The sequence below is a fragment of the Carcharodon carcharias genome, chromosome 3 (genome assembly GCF_017639515.1).
Source record: "Carcharodon carcharias isolate sCarCar2 chromosome 3, sCarCar2.pri, whole genome shotgun sequence".
Lineage (NCBI taxonomy): Eukaryota > Metazoa > Chordata > Chondrichthyes > Lamniformes > Lamnidae > Carcharodon > Carcharodon carcharias.
The window spans coordinates 226,388,637-226,405,919 of record NC_054469.1 but is presented as its reverse complement, the minus strand read 5'-3'; the positions used below and the strand labels follow the sequence as shown (position 1 = coordinate 226,405,919).

Genomic DNA, 17,283 nt, shown 5'->3' with positions numbered 1-17,283 from the left:
TAGGGGTCCCGAGCGAGAAGGACAAAATCCTGCCCTTAGCTTCCCTTCATGCCTATGCTGGCAACTCTGCTCCATCTTCATGATGGCAGACCACCCCTCTCCTCAGAGTTCATCCTACCATCCTCTTTCCCCTCCGTTAACTCTGGAACCTTCCTACCTTCCTTCCCCCTCTCTGTTCATGCTGTCCCTATCCTCCTCCCCACAATCCCTCGGTTCATGGAGAGAATTTAGGCATTTGACTTCCGTCCACAAATTCAGCCACTTCTAATACACGCTCTGTTGTGCTTTGCATCAGTTACATTTGCTGCTTTTATGATCTTTTTCTCTCAATTAGATACGAGACCCAACTGGGTCTGGTTAAAAAACCTTAATTCAGTACCAGAATTATTTCATCAACCTGGCCACCCCATAGTCAAATCAGTAAATTGTTCAACCAAAAATTTTGATTTTTAATAATCTGTCTTACAATTCCTTCCATGTTTTGGTGTCCAAAATGCAATGTTGATCTAAAGGAATGCGAATTATATCACCCTTCAGAGAGAGAAATCAAGTTTGCAGTCCTACTCAGATTGGGACAAAGGAAGGCTTTTATGCGGGGAGACAAAGGACTTGAGAAAATATTGAACTAAATTGCATCTTAAAACACCTCCAAAGTCATAGGAGGAGGCCATTTGGCCCATCATGTCTCTGTGCTGCCCCCCTGCAAGAGCAACTCGCCTCTTTTCTCTCTCCTGCCTTTTCCCTGTAGCCCTGCAATTATTTTTTTTTTTGTCTTCAGATAATTACCCAATTCTCTTTCGAAATCCAAGATTGAATCTGCCTCCACCACACTCTCTGCTAGTGCATTCCTGATCCTAACCACTCACTCCGACCTGAAATGCTGGCGTCCTTTCTCTCTACACCAATACGGCTCGTGGATTTCCTGCATTTTCTGTTTCAGATTTGCAGCATCTGTAGTATTTTGCTTTCAGCTTAATTATTTAAAATGCCTCCACTCGCTGAAATAATTGTCTAGTTCTTCCAGGATTGTCCTCCTTAAAGTCAACCACCTCTCTGCTGTTTTTCCAGTTCCGTCTTAGACACGCACAAATTTAACAAGATTCAACCAAGACAACTGCTCAGGAATTATTACAAATTGAACAAGCAATACAAGATGCCAGATAGGAAATTTAATTGGTCTCACAGGCAGTTTTCTTTCTTATGCCCTTTTCATTCTAGCCACCTTTCTCCACATCTACAATTTACTAGAAAGTCAGTCTTTGCATTTATATACCGCCGTTCACCACCTCAGGACGTTCCAAAGTGCTTACAACCAATGAAGTACTTTTTTGACGTAGAATCACTGCTGTGATGTAGGAAACACAGCAACCAATTAAGCACAGCAAGCTCCCACACAGCAACATGCTAATGAGCAGATAATCGGTGTGCTTGATGTTGATCGAGGGATCAAAACTGCCCAGGGCACAAGGGATAACTCCCCTGCTCTTTGTCACAATAGTGCCATGGGATAACCTGTGGCCTGAGAGCGCGGACAGGGCTCTCAGTTTAACGTCTCATGATGGCATATCCAACAGTGCAGCACTTCCTCAGTACTGCGCTGGAGTGCTAGGTTTCTGGAGTGGGGCTTGCACTTTCGGACGAGTGTGCTACCAGCGGAATCATGGCTGGCACTATCACATACTATTGGCACAATCTTGCGCCCCCTCCTAATGTCAAAGCACTTCTTCATCTATCCAATCTCCAGTGGTCGCTGCAAGAACACTGCAGCTTTCCTGAGCTGATAGTAGCAGCAGGTAGGAGATTCCAATTGACATGTCGGGAGCAGCAGGTAAAAGAAGGAGGGAAAAAAACAAAAAAACTGCGGATGCTGGAAATCCAAAACAAAAACAGAATTACCTGAAAAAACTCAGCAGGTCTGGCAGCATCGGCGGAGAAGAAAAGAGTTGACGTTTCGAGTCCTCATGACCCTTGGAAGTTGGTCAGGCTTGATATTAAATTGGCAGGGGTCCTAAGATGTAGGCTCGCTGCCAAATGCAGACACCAGGTATAAAAGAGCTATTCATCGAAAGAAATGAATCATCTCTCGATCAGTAATGCTTAGTGGGGACTGGATGGCACAGTGGACGAGCTTCATGTCAATCAATCGAAATCAGCCCAGGAAACCACCTCTCCACTGAAAGAGCGCTATTGATTTTAGCTGGCTGCTTACTGAGGGGAAGAGAATCGAGTTGTGTGATGTTCTTTGAACTGTGCACACATTAATTCAGTTCTCTCACTTCCTCGGGTTCAGCCATTCTTTCAGTTCTCCCGCCCCCTCACCCACCCCCATATCATTATCAGCACCTGTCAATTAGTTTGGGAAAAAGAAGAGGGAGGAATGGTACAAAATGCAAATCTGAGTTTATGATGCCTAATGTTTAACCGTGGAAAAAAAAAACTAAGTGGATGTTGAGCTTACTTTCCTAACGCCTTGTTGCAAGCTGTTTATGTTTCCAAGTGAATCGCAAGCCCCATCCTGAACTCATTCCCAGCCGAGTCAGATACAAACACTAATTCTTACAATGAAGCGGCCTCCAAGCGTTACGCAAGCAACGATCTTTGTTCAGTTGCAGACACCAACTGGGTGACAAGCAGCCAGGAGGCAAGCAAGCCCAGGAACGTTACCAAAGAATTAATTCCTGTTGCTGTGGAAACAGGGTAAAATTCTAACAAAACGCACAATTAGAAATGCTGAATGGGCAGCGTTAATTATATCGGACAGTGCCTCGGGCTCATTTGTCACCTGGATGTATCTTCAATTAAATTGTTCGGCAATTTCCTGCAAAAGGGAGTGCGGGGAAAGCAGGTAGATGCAAAGTACCACCTCGCAAAGAGTTAAAAACACCTGTACCTTGCTCGCACAACCCAGTTATCAGCTGCAGAGTATCTCAGGAGACACAGGGATGGATCATCCCTTGGGCAGGGAGGGATATGTTGGGCGGGGTGGGGGCTAGAGCAGGAAAGTGGGGAGGGAGGTGGAAGAAAAAGTGGAGGAGAAGGATTAAAAAGTAAGCACAACAGAGAGAAAGAACTGCATTTTCATAGCGTCTTTCACAACCTCAGGATATTCCAAAACAGGCAACAGGGACCAATGAACTGTAGCCATTGGTGTAATGTAGGAAAGGCCAATTTTTGCACAGCAAGATCCCACAAACGTCATTGTGACAATGACCTTTAGTGATGTTGGTTGTGCAGGACGAATATTGGGCAGGACACTGGGGAGAACAGAACGACCTTGCTCTAATTCAGAATCATGCCATGGGGTGTTTCACATCCAGCCAAGAGGACGGTCGGGGCTTTGGTTTAAAGTCTCATCTGAGAAGCAACACCTCTGACTGTGAATCAATCCCTCAGTATCGTATTGGAGTGTCCATGCAGTGGGACTTGATGCCTGACTTGCTGATTGTCAAAAGGATCAGAGGTGACACAAGGAGAAACTTGTTTTTTTTTTTAAAAAACGCACGCGTGATTAGGATTCAGAGCGTACGGCCTGAGGGGGCAATAGAAATAGCTTCAGTATTAGCCTTCGAAAGGAAATTGGATAAAGACTTGAAGGAGAAAAACATTGCAGGGATTTGGGGAATGAAAGGTGGAGTGGGGCCAATAGGGTTGCTCTTCAAAAGAGTCTCAACGCCTCGATTGGCCAAATGGCCTGCTTCGGTTCTATATTTTAAAAAATTCTTTCATGGGATGTGGGCGTTGCGGGCTAGGTCAGCGTTTATCGTCCATCCCCAACTACCCTTGACAAGGTTGCCTTATTTCAACATGTGGTCCATGTGGTGTAGGTACACCCACAGTGCTGTTAGGGAGCGATTCAGAGGTGAAAGTGTTACCCATTGACCTAGGATGGAGACGGAACATAAAAACTGAACAAGAATGAATCCGTACTATTAAGGACCCAACCCGCAGTATTAAAGGAGCGACATCGTTATAAATAATGAGAAACACTCACCTCCATAGTGAAAGAGTTCAACTTTGAACATAAAGGTTAACACTTCAGAACTCGTTTGGTCCGTGTCACAGTTCTGCAAGGTCAGCCCAAAATCTGCTTCATATTTCTTTGTCATCATCTCGTGCAATGGTGGGCCGTTGCACAGCTCAACCGTCCTCTTCACACACTTAGGAAGGGTGGAAATCTCTACGGTGACAGTGGCATGGTAGTGCGAAGGAACAGAAAAATTCCACGACATCAGCTCATCATTTGGAAACCCACCGGACCAGTTTGCTGACATGAAGTAGGCAGGAGGACCTGGCTGTAGCACCACGTCGACAACACCGAAATCTTGAATTAGGTAAGAGATCGGTAGTTAGAATTCAGCACCAACAACTCAAGTATCTTCATGAACAGAAGAGGTACCATAGGTCCAAGAGGATTGGCTTCGCTCTACCTCCCCATCCCTAAGAGATCAATCCCACTAACCTATTCCCCACCCCTCCCCCCCAACTTGGAACAATTTCCTCAAACCCCTTCATAACCATGAAAATTTCAAATGACTTAGCTCAGATTTTACCTTTTCCGAAGACAACACACTTAATTTTCTTAACATTTCTCATTGAATTGCTTGATACCTACCATCGTCTTTGCTAATCACCTCTATCTCTTTTTGAGCACAATAAAATCCTTCTCGAATGTCGATTGTGGAAACCTTTTCACCCACCACCCCAATATCAAGTTGGAAGAATTGGAGCTGCATGATATTGAACCACCTTGTAAAGTCAATGCCTACATATGTAGTACACACACATTCACACGCAATAGTCAATGGTTATGGTAGTGAACCAGTTTGCCCATCACCCCTGGGCTCAAGGACCTATATTGGCTCGTTGTTCAGAAACACCTCTATTGTAAAAAGCTCAGCCTTGTCCCTCCATGGCCTCACACCTCCCTACCTTTATAATCTCTTCCAGCACTACAATCCTCAAAGATATCTACACTCCTCCAATTTTGTTTTCCTGCTCATCCCAGAGTCATAGAGGTCTACAGCACAGAAAAAGGTCCTTCGGCCCATCAAGTCTGCGCCGGTCAAACAAGTACCTAACCATTCTAATCCCATTTTCTAGCACTAGGCCCATAGCCTTGTATGCCATGGCGTCGCAAGTGCACACCCAGATACTTCTTAAATGTTATGAGGGTTTCTGCCTCTACCACCCTTTCAGGCAGAGAGTTCCAGATTCCCACCACCCTCTGGGTGAAAAAATTCTTCCTCACATCCCCTCTAAACCTCCTGCCCCTTACCTTAAATCTATGCCCCCTGGTTATTGATCCCTCCACCAAGGGGAAAAGCTCCTTCCTGTCTACCCTATCTATGCCCCTCATAATTTTATACACCTCAATCATGTCCCCCCTCAATCTACTCTACTCCAGGGAAAATAACCCCAGTCTATCCAATCTCTCCTCATAACTAAACTCTCCAGCCCAGGCAACATCCTGGTAAATCTCCTCTGCACCCTCTCTAGTGCAATCACATCCTTCCTATAATGCGGATTCCAGAACTGCACGCAATACTCTAGCTGTGACATAACTAGCGTTTTATACAGTTCCAGCATAACCTCCCTGCTCTAATATTCTATGCCTCGGCTAATAAAGGTAAGTATCCCGTATGCCTTTTTAACCACCTTTGGTACCTGTCCTGCTACCTTAAGGGACTGGTGGACATGCACACCAAGGTCCCTCTGATCCTCGGTACTCCCCAGGGTCCTACCATTCATCGTGTATTCATGTGCCTTGTTTGTCCTGCCCAAGTGCATCACCTCACACTTATCTGGATTAAATTCCATTTGCCACTGATCAGCCCATCTGACCAGCCCGTCTATATCCTCCTGTAATCTAAGGCAATCCTCCTCACTATTTACCACCCCACCAATTTTCGTGTCATCCACGAACTTACTGATCAACCCTCCTACACCATTCTTCACCATTGCTTCACCATTGGAGCCATCCTTTTAGCTGCCTGAGCCCTAAGCTCCAGAATTCTAGAATTCCTTCCTTAAACCTCCTGATTCTCTTCCCTCTTTTAAGATGCTCCCAAAATACCAACCTCTGGCCAAGCTTTTGGCCATCTGTCCTAATATCTTATGTGGATTGGTGTCAAATTTTGATTGCTAATACGAACATAAGAAATAGGAGAAGTAGGCCATTTGGCCCCTTGAGCCTGCTCCAACATTCAATAAGATCATAGCTGACGTGTTTGTGTTTCGAAATCCACATTCTCATCTACGCCCTGTAACCTTTGATTCCCTTGCCTAGCCAGAATCTATCTAGCTCCGCCTCAAGAATATTCAATGACCCCGCCTTCACTGCGTTCTGAGGCAGAGTTCCAAAGTTGCACAGCCCTCAGAAAAAAATTCTCCTCATTTCTGTCCTAAAAGGGTGATCCCTAATTTTAATACAGTGCCTCCCAGTTCTGGACTCACTCAAGAAGAAACATCCTTTCCACGTCTGCTTTGTCAATACCCCTCACTCTTCTAAACTCAAGTGGAAACAAGCCCAGTCTGTTCAACCTTTCCTCATAAGACAACCCACTCATTCCAGGTATCAATCCAGTAAACCACCTCTGAACCACCTCCAACGCATTTACATCCTTCCTTAAATAAGGAAACCAAAACTGCACACAATATCTGAAATGCAGTCTCACCAATGCCCTGTATAACTGAAAGATAACATCCTTACTTTTATGTTCAATTCCTCTCGTAACAAAGGATAACATTCCATTAGCCTTCTTAATTACTTGCTGTACCTGCAGACTAACCTTTTGTGACTCATGCACTGGAACACCTAGATCCCTCTGCACCTCAGAATTCTGCAGTCATTCTCCATTTAAGTAACTCTCTGCTTTTTTATTCTTCCTGCCAAAGTGTACAACTTCACATTTTCTGACATTATGCTCCATTTGCCAGATGTTTGCCCACTCACTGAACTTATCTATATCCATCTGCAACCTCATGTCCTCTTCACAATATACTTTCCTACCTATCTTTGTGTCATCTGTAACTTTAGCTACCATGCCTTCACTCCCCTCATCAAAAACATTGAAATAAATTGTAAAAAGTTGAGGCCCCAGCACAGATGCCTGTGGACTACACTCATCACATCCTGCCAATCCGAAAAAGACCCATTTATGCATACTCAGGTTTCTGCCAGCCAGCCAATCCTTTTATCCATATCCATGTTACCCTATACCATGAGCTTTTATTTTCCACAATAACTTTTGATGTGGCACCTTATCAAATGCCTTCTGGAAATCCAAATATAGCACGTCTACAGGCTCCCCTTTATCCACAGCACATATTACTCCTTCAAAGAACTCCAATAAATTGGTTAAACATGATTTCCCTTTCACCAAACCATGCTGACTCTTCCCAATTACCTTGAGTTTCTCTAAGTGCCCAGCTATAACCTCCTTAACGATCGAATCGAACACCTTCCCCATGACAAACATCAAGCTAACTGGCCTACAGTTTCCCATTTTCTGCCTCCTTCTCTTCTTGAATAGCGGGGTTATATGTGCTACTTTCCAGTCTGATGGAACATTTCCAGAATCTAGCAAATTTTGGAAAATTAACACCAATGTATCTACTACCTCATTAGGAAAGGTGGTGGCGTAGTGGTATTGTAGTAGTGGACTGGTAATCCAGAGACCCAGGGTAAGGTTTTGGGGAACCTGGGTTCGAATCCCACTATGGCAGATGGTGGAATTTGAATTCAATAAAAATCTGGAATTAAAAGTCTAATGATGACATGAAACCATTGCCAATTGTTATAAAAACTCACCCGGTTCACTATTGTCCTTTAGGGAAGGAAATCTGCTGACCTTCATATGACTCCAGAGCCACAGCAATGTGGTTGACTCTTAACTGCCCTCAGTTCAAGGGCAATTAGGGATGGGCAACAAATGTGGGTCTTGCCTGAGATGCCCGCATCTCCTGAAAGAATAAAGAAAAAAAAAAATCTTCTCCAACCCCACAACCCACACAGCAATGCGGTTGACTCTTAAATGCCCTCTAAACAAGGGCAAAAGGGGTGGGTAATAAATGCTGGCCTAGCCAGCAACGCCCACATCCCATGAATAAATAAAATTTTAAAAAGCCACCTCTTTTAAGATCCTAGGATGAAGTCCACCAGGACCCGGAGACTTGTCAGCCCGCAGCTCCATCAGTTTGCATAGCACCACTTCCCTAGTGATTGTAATTTCACCAATTTCCTCTCTCCTCCCAATTTACAGCTATTACTGGAACATTTTCTTGTGTGCTCTATAGTGAAGCGCCTATTAGAGATGCTATATAAATGCACTTTGTTGTAACCCAAAAATAATACCAGAGTGAGCTCAATAACTCTGGTAACATGTGGGCTAGCACCAGAAATGATCAAGGCAGCTGATTGCTTCTTGTAAAAGCCGACTAAAGCATTCACCGAAGTCCTGCCACCCCCAACTACATGTGACTCTACAATGTGGTTGACTCAAAGCCCTTGGCAAAATTAGGCATCAACAATCAGTAGCAACTTTTCAAGTATTGTCCACATCCCACCAACAGATTAAAAGCAGAAGTCTGAATGACTTCTGGAAGCAACCTCATATAGTACGACATGGCCATGTTCACACTAGGCCCCTAAACATACAAGCTCCACGTGTGGGTGAATTATCCCATAAGCTGACACTCTGATTTGGGTAAAGTCACAGCAATGTTCCAAAAACATTATTTATCATTTGCATGCACCCCACCACCCCCTGGACTTTATTCCAACAAATAATGACATATGAAGTAGGAGCTGGAGTAGGCCATTCGGCCCCTTGAGCCTGCTCCATCATTGATGATCTCCTACTTCAACTCCACCTTCCTGCACCATCTCCATATCCCTTCATTGCCACAAGAGTCCAAAAATCTATTGGCCTTCGTCTTGAATATACTCAACAACTGAGTATCCACAGCCCTTAGTGGGGGAGAGATTCACAATTATTTGAGTGAAGAAATTTCTCTTCATCCTAGTCCTAAATGGCTGAACGCCTTATTGTGACCCTGTCTTCTAGATTCCCCAGCCAGGAGAAACATTTTCTCAGCATCTACCCTGTCGAACCCCTTAAAATAATTTATACCTTTCAATTAGATCACCTCTCATTCTTCATTTGAGGTCGTATGGACCTAATCTACTCAATCTCTCCTTTAAGACTATCCCCTCATCTCAGCAGTCAGTTTAATGAACATTTGCTGCATTCTCTAGAGGGCAGGTACGTCCTTCCTAAGATCTGAAGACCACAACTGTGCACACAGCTCCACGGGTGGCCTCACCAACGCCCTACATAATTGTAATGCTGACATTATAGCCCAGTTCCCTTTAATAAAAGCTAACATACCATTTGCCTTCCTAATTGCTTATTGTATCTGAACGTTACCTTTCTGTGGTTCATGCAAAGGATTCCCGGGTCCCTCTGAATGCAAATATTTTCCGATCTGTTACCATTCAAAAAAAAAATGTTTTTTACTTTTCCTATCAAAGTGGATAACTTCATGCTTTGCTAAATTAAATTCTATTTACTGTGTTCTTTTGCATTCACCCAGCCTCTATATAGCCCTCTACAGTTTCCTGACACAGTTTCCTGGTTTCATACTTTAGAGGGAAGTCACGTTGACTTCATTGGAAATGAGGATGTAGAACAGATGCCCATTTTACACAAGGCACTTGAAGTCAAAATAAGGCCCCAATTCTCTCAAATATATCATCAACACACTCCAGCGTGAACAAAGAGGGAGAAAACACACTGGTTAAAAATTGAACCTTTGTAAATGGAAAATTATTCTTGAAGATTAGCAAATAAAACACATACTTCCAATGGGGGGTACAAAGGTCAGCTCAAATCCTGGATCCACTACCGTCTCATACCAGGGGACCTTCAGCTCTATCAGTGTTTTGCCTTGGGCCTTCAAGTTAGAGATGGTGCCATTCTTGCAAAAGTAGCCTATAAGGACGGCACTGGTAGCCTCGTGGCGTAGGTGGCCTGTAATCGTGTATGTAAAAGAATCTGGACAGGCGGCCGAGTCTATCTGCTGCAAGTGATTTCCAACAAAACTCATGTGCACGCCAACTTTGTAGGGCACGCCAATGTTCCAGATGTACGTCCTGTTGAGGTTTGGCAACTCCGGCAGACGCACAGCCTCTTCAGGGTCAGCATCTTCACCTGCGGGAAGAACAAAATAAATTAGCGTGGAATGTATATGCTCAATTTTTGCTGAATTGTGGCCTAATTGGTGCAGGTGGCGGCCAGGAGCTGGCAGCTTCTGATTTGCCATCGAGAGGCCCCCTCAGAAAGAACCTGCAGGCACAGGGACATTGGCCAGGGACAACAGGAGAGATGCGCCCACATTCTTATTGACAGTCACTGTTCAAACTTCAAGCACACAGGCGGCTAGGCCAGTGGTTCGGAAAACTTTCTGGTTGAGGGACCCCTTTTCAAATGGATTACTAATAATGTACCCCCACCATCTACATTATAATACTATACAGCACTCATAATATCTGTATATCCTGGAAAAAAAACTTGCCTTTCAGTTCAAAGTGATATTGAATATTTAAAAATCTCCCCTCTCTTGAACCAGGCTGGTGTCCACCACTCACTTTGGGGGTCTATTAGACGATTTTCACAGTGTTCCTTCAAGCGTGGCCCCCACCCCCCTCCTGGGCTGGTCCTATGCGGTAAGCACTACCCACATTATTTCACAGAACCCCTGGAACATTTCCATGGGCTTCCACTCCCCCCCCACCACACACACACACACACACCACCCCCCGCCCCACCGCCACAGGGTCCACATACCCCAGTTTGCGAACCAGGGAAGGTGACAGGAGGGCTCGGGTTCCTCTGAATTCTACCCAAGGAAGAGAGAAGAGGAAGTTTTGTGGACAGGACAGGACCCTTCAACAACAGTCGATGCGGCGAAAGACAAAGGCCAGTATCTCACCAACTTCTTTTTGAACTTCGATAACAAAGCTGTTTTCAGGGTCAATGCAGTTGAAGTCAAACTGGGAAACCTCGCCTGGATTCAGCTTGTGGTCCTTGTAACACTCCCCTTCATTGATGCATATTTCACAATCAGAAGCCTCCAAGCTCCCAGGCACTTGCTTGATGTTTATTGTCATACCGTCGTCAGCAGTGACTGAAGTCATCTCACAGCCTATTCGTGAAGCAAATCAAATACAAAAACATTCAAACCAATATTTTCTATACACATTGTATGAAATACTATGTAACTTTCCCAGTTAAAAGGGGGAGATTTCCTATGCAAATGGGATGAAGTAAAATAGGAAACCTGTTGAAATAAGATTCGCTAAGTTTCACTAAGCAGGGTGGATGGAAGAGAAAGACCTTCCTGTGCTCCTTAGAAAAATTTTGCAACTACTTCTTCATTTCTGAACAGGGTTAAAAATGAAATTTCAGCAGCTTTCAGTATTTGTCAGCCATGGCTTAGTTTGTAGCGCTCTTGCCTCTAAATCAGAAGGCTGTGGGTTCAAGTCCCACTCCAGAAACACGAGCACAAAAATCTAGGCTGACACTCCAGTGCAGGACTGAGGGATTGCTGCACTGTCAGAGATGTTGTCTTTTGGTTGAGACAAAGGGCCCTGTCTACCTTCATGGGTAGACGTTAAAAAATCTTGTGGCACTATTTCGAAGAAGAGCAAGGGGTGCTCTCTCCGGTGCCCTGGACAATATTTATTCCTCAATCAACAGATTATATGGATTATTGCTGTTTGTGGGAGCTTGCTGTGTGCAAATTGGCTGCAGCATTTCCTGCATTAAGACATTGGTTACACTTCAAAAATACTTCATTGGTGATAAAGTATTTTGAGTTCAGTGTGCATGACAGGTGCTATATAAATGCAAGTCTTTTTTTTTCTCTTTAAAGAAGAAAATTTGTGCAATTTCATTTACACCACTCCTCTCCCACCTAATTTGCAAATCTTCTGCACTGACAGAGAAAGACATGGCGGAGTCGAAAGGTTCTGAAGGACAGATGCCATGACTGTCCATTACCCAAATCCCACAACCTCAGCTAGGCTTGCATTCACTGGAATATAAATGGTTAAGGGGTGGTTTAATTATGGATTTTGAAAGGAATTGGTAGGGTAGGTTGAGAGAAATGTTTTTCTTCTGTTTAGGATAAGGCAACATAAACTGGAAATCAGAGCCAGGTCATTCTGGAGAGAGGTTAAGAAATACTTTTTCACACATATGATGGTAGAAATGTTGAACTGCGACCCACAAAGAACAGTTGACGCCCAGGCAATTAATAACTGTTGCTCTTTGTGGCACTGGATCACGACACAGGGGGAGATGGTGGTGCAGCGGTAATGCCACTGGACAGGTAATCCAGAGGCCCAGCCTAATGCTCTGGGAACTTGGGTTCAAATCCCACCACAGCAGCCGGAAATCTGGAACATAAAACTAGTCTAGTAATGACTTCTGGTTCACTAGTGCCCTTTAGGGATGGAAATCTGCCACCCTTACCCGTGACTCCAATTTAAAATGTGCACTGGGATCCTCCCCGACCTCAGGTGAGCCAGCACACCCAAGGGAAGCCCTCTCATCAGGTGAGAAGGAAAGGGAAGAGGTGGAAAATCAAACTTTAGTCAACGAGTCACTGGGTGACATTAATAACAATAATATCGAGGATGTCTGTAGCCTTGGGCAAGGAGATTTTAAAAAAAAGATGAAAAAAGCCAATGAAGATCTGTAGAATGCAAATCTGTATTAAGTCTATGTGATTACTATGCCACTAAATTGAATAGATTTAAGTGTTCTCTTCATATGACAATATGGTGAATTATTAAGCGGCTCTCAAAACAGGGGTGATAATGCAATCAACAGTATGCAATGCCTAAGTGATGAGATTTGGTTTCACAGTTGAAATCCACCACTTTCATCTGGCAGAGGGAAGAGTCTTCAAGGCGGTTGAGAGAGGGATAAAAACGAGGAGAAAATCAGAATAGGCAGCCAGTGGGCCCCCCTTTGTGCATATACCAGTGGCTACGATGAGAACATAGAATAGGAGTAGGCCATTCGGCCCCTCGAGCCTGTTCCATCTATCAATAAGATCAAGGCTGGTCTGATGTAGCGTTAACTTTATCCCGCCTAACCCTCAACTTCCTTGGTCATCAAAAATCTGTCTAACTCCACCTTGAATATACTCAATGACCCAGCCCCCAGCATGTGCTGGGGAAGAGAATTCCAAAGACTAACAAGCTCAGAGAAGATATTCATCCTCATCTCCATCTTAAATGGGAGGTCCCTTATTTTGAGTCTGTGCCCACTAGTCCTAGATCCCTCCATGAGGGGAAACATCCACTCAGCATCAACCTTGCCAAACCCCACTCGCAATCTTACATGTCTCTATAAGATCATCCAATTCTTTTAAACTCTAAAGAGTATAAGCCCAAACTGCTCAATCTTTCCTCATAAGAAAAACCCCTCACACCAGGAAACAGCCTAGTGGACCTTCATTGAGCTGCCTGCAATGCAAGTAAGGTGACCCAAACTGCACACAGTACTCTTGGTATGCTCTCACCAATGCACTAAGGATCCATTATGGACACTTGTAATATATTGTAAATAGTCGACTACTTGGTTATGCTGCCCTCTCTGTTGGGGAGGTGTAAATAAAGTTGTTCAACAATGGCTGCCTGCCTTTGAGCATGTGTTTTACTCTGCTACACATACACACACACAACAGGACTTGCCACATTTTTGAATCTTCTTCACCGTCATTCACTCCCCGTTTTTCTTCTATCGCTCTCCTAGATGAGGCACCAGTCTCTGCAAATCCCCTGGGTGTCAAATTCCATCACGGCGACCACAGAATTTAAAATCAGTTCATTAAACACAATAATATAGAATTATAAAATAGCAACAGTAAAAGGAACTACTGATTAACAGATGGTTCAGGGAAGTTGATTCCTGGGTTGAAGGGGTTGTCTTTTGAGGAAAGGTTGGACAGTCTGGGCCTGCATCCATTGGAGCTAAGGAGAATGAGAGGCGACCTTATCGAAACATACAAGATCCTGAGGGGAATTCGACAGGGTGGGTGCTGAAAGGATGTTTCTCCTCGTGGGTGGGTGGGAGGGGGAGGAGTCTAGGACTAGGGGACACAGTTTAAAAATTAGGGGTCTCCCATTTCAGACAGAGAAGAGGTGGAATTTCATCTCTCAGAGGGTCATTAGGTTTTTGAATTCTCTACCTAGAGAGGAGTGGAGGCTGGGTCCATTGCAAATATTCAAGACTGAGTTAGACAGGTTTGTGATCTATAGAAAAGTCAAGGGCTTTTGGGGGCTGCAAGCTAAGTGGAGTTAAGGCCATAATTGGATCAGCCACGAGTGGTGGAGCAGGCTCGAGGGGCCAAATGGCCTACTCCTGCTCCAATTTCATATGTTCTTATGATCTTATAACATAAAAACTGATCTGGCTCACTCAAATCTTTGAAAGGAAATCTGTCACCCTTACCCGGTCTGGCCTATGTGTGACTCCAGACCCACAGCAATGTGGTTGACTTTCAGCTGCCCTCTGAAATGGCCTAGCACACCAGGCAGATAATGGGCAATTAGGGATGGGCAATAAATGCTGGCCATGTTAGTGATGCCCACATTCCATGAATGAATATTTAAAAAAAAACAGGATAGGACATTCACCAAGAAATCCAATAGGGGATTCAAGAGAAACCTCTTTTCCCAGGGGGTGGTGAGAATGTGGAACTCGCTGCTACAGGGTGTGCTTGAAGCAAATAGTATAGATACAGTTAAGGGGAAGCTAGACAAGCCTATGTGGGAGAAGGGAAGCACAGAATTGTTACATCACAACAGAGTATGATAGTAGATTTAGCTGAGGCTCGAGTGGAGCATAAATGCCAATATGGACTGAATGGGCTGAATGGCCTGTTACTGTACCATATTGTCCTGTGTAACCCCAATAAATGTACGCAATCATATGCAAGGATTACAGCACGTAGAGCTATCTGCAAAACCGCAAGCCTATCCCTCAGGACTCAGAAATGTTCCTTTAATCTTATAGATGAAGCAACAGCTTTTTGCAATCCACGCAGATGTTAGCTAACTAAATGCGTTTGCCGGTAATAATTTTTCACCAATGGTCAAGACCATCAATATTAGGTTTCATACAATACATCACCCCCTTGTTGCAGTTCCACAGAGACGGAAATCACTTTCAGCCATAGATTCACTGTCACTTTTCAACCAATTAACTGCAGTTGGGAAGTGATGTTTCAAATTGCCAGGCACAGCTGATAACATTAGGAGTGCACAACTGAAGCTCTAATAGTCAATTAACTGAACATTCTTGCAGCTTCTTGTCCACAAAAAACACTGTGATGCAATTAAATCTAGAACTTGTCCTGAAACAACTTATTTGATGTGGCTGAGCGACCCAGGCTCCGACTTTGATGAAAACTCCAATTAACAGTGCCTTTTCATTTAACACCGCCGATGTAAAATGATCGTGCCGTTCTCGGTTCTGACGGATCCTGCACCTACGTAGAGCTCCACAGCTCCTGGGCCTGGTCGGGGTGGCCCATCAACAGGTCCAGGCAGTGGCTGGTCAAGTGGGTCATCCGGCCTGACTGTCTGCCCCTCTGCCGCGGCCATATTCGCAGCCGGGTGGCCCTGGAGAGGGAGTGCGCGGAGTCCACCTGTATGCTCCAGGACTTCCACGACCAGTGGGCACCACAAGGGGCTGGGGGTGCATCATCACCCCAGGCAATGACATTTTGGTTCAATTGGTTTAAGTTTCTTTTGACGTTTTTGTTTTAGTTACAGGGTCCTACCAGGGGCTGTCACCCCCTCTGATTTATTGATTTTTTTGTTCAATTAATGGATTTTTGTTTTACTAAAAAAAAGAGTATAAAGCTCTACAATTGCTCCAAATCAAAAATGGAGTAAATTTATGGTGAGAAACCTCCTCAGTCTTTTGGCCAACTTGGCAGCAATCGGGCCTCAGAAGAGAGGTTGGGGTTTGGAGCCACACTCCAGGATTTGTCTACATTTTTGCTTTACTCTTTCATAGGATGTGGGTGTCGCTGGCAAGGCCAGCATTTGTTGCCCATCTCTAACTGCCCTTGAACTGAGTGGCTGGCTCGGCCATTTCAGAGGGCATTTAAGAGTCAACCACGTTGCTGTGGATCTGGAGTCACAAGTAGGCCCAGACCAGGTAAGGACGGCAGATTTCCTTCCCTAAAGGACGTTAGCGAACAAGTTGGGCTTTAATCGATGCTTGTTTCATGATCACCATTACAGAGACCAACCTCACATTCCAGATTTATCAATCAAATTTGAAATTCTACCAGTTGCCATGATAGGATTTGACTCCATGCCCAGGGCATTAGCCTCAGCCTCTGGATTACCATCCCAGTGACATTATCGCTATACCACCATCTCTCTTACATAACCTGGGTGACGCTTTGGTGTTGGACTCAAGAGCATGACGTGTTTTTGGTGATGCGGGGCTGAATTTATAAGCCCTGATGGAGTGGGCACAGAGGTCAGCGTGACAGGTCCCCAGCCCCATCCCCACCCCGGGGCATTTTCCTGGAGGCAGGCTGGGTGGGGCAGTGGGTTGGTGAAAGGGCTACCCTGTCCAAAATGGTGGGCAGCCCTTCCACCTCATCAAGGCCTATTGCTGGAGGCCAGCTGGTGTTTTCCAGTCAGCCTCCAGACCCCCCGATGGCGTAGGGGGACAGCTTAGCTGCCTGGAGGTGGCTTCCCAGCGGAAAACTGGGGGGCACCAATACTCCAGGCAGCATTAGGGGTCCTTCCTGCCTGCCAGGCTTCAGCTGTAGGCACAGGTCGCCCTGTGAGAGGGGCCCCCTCCACAATGGTGGCCTGGTCTCCATCTTGATGCACCCTGTCTCTCACTTAACTGAAAAAGGCAGCCCGCCACTCCCTCAGTGTTGGAAGGCCTCCTATTGGCTTCGAGAGGTCCACCTGCCATCCTTAATTGGCTGCCGGACCTGCCCTCTGGCCATTAATTGGCCAATCCATGGAAAATCACTGGCGGGTGAATTTTGCCCCCACAGTGCGGGCTTGTGACCCCATTTGAGCACAATGGTGGGATCCTGAAGCAGGCAGGAAAATTCCTGCCCTGTGGTCTTTCTCACGAGTTCTTAACTGAGCGGGGTTGGGGGGGGGGGGGGGGGGGGGGGGGGTGGTTGCGGGGGGTGGGTCACCATCAGATGGATGTGTCAAGTTCTAGA

At 45.2% G+C, this 17,283-nt stretch overlaps 1 protein-coding gene across 1 annotated transcript in view; it reads right to left on the bottom strand.

The window, feature by feature from the left end:
- LOC121275664 (CUB domain-containing protein 1-like) overlaps nucleotides 1-17,283 on the bottom strand; it is a 76,954-nt gene that overhangs the window by 40,437 nt on the left and 19,234 nt on the right. Inside the window, exons 2-4 of the mRNA XM_041183179.1 lie at nucleotides 10,993-11,205; nucleotides 9,861-10,211; nucleotides 3,992-4,321 (exon numbers count right to left, since the gene is read on the bottom strand). Coding sequence (XP_041039113.1) covers nucleotides 3,992-4,321; nucleotides 9,861-10,211; nucleotides 10,993-11,205 — 894 coding nt within the window. The remainder of the gene's footprint in view (nucleotides 1-3,991; nucleotides 4,322-9,860; nucleotides 10,212-10,992; nucleotides 11,206-17,283) is intronic.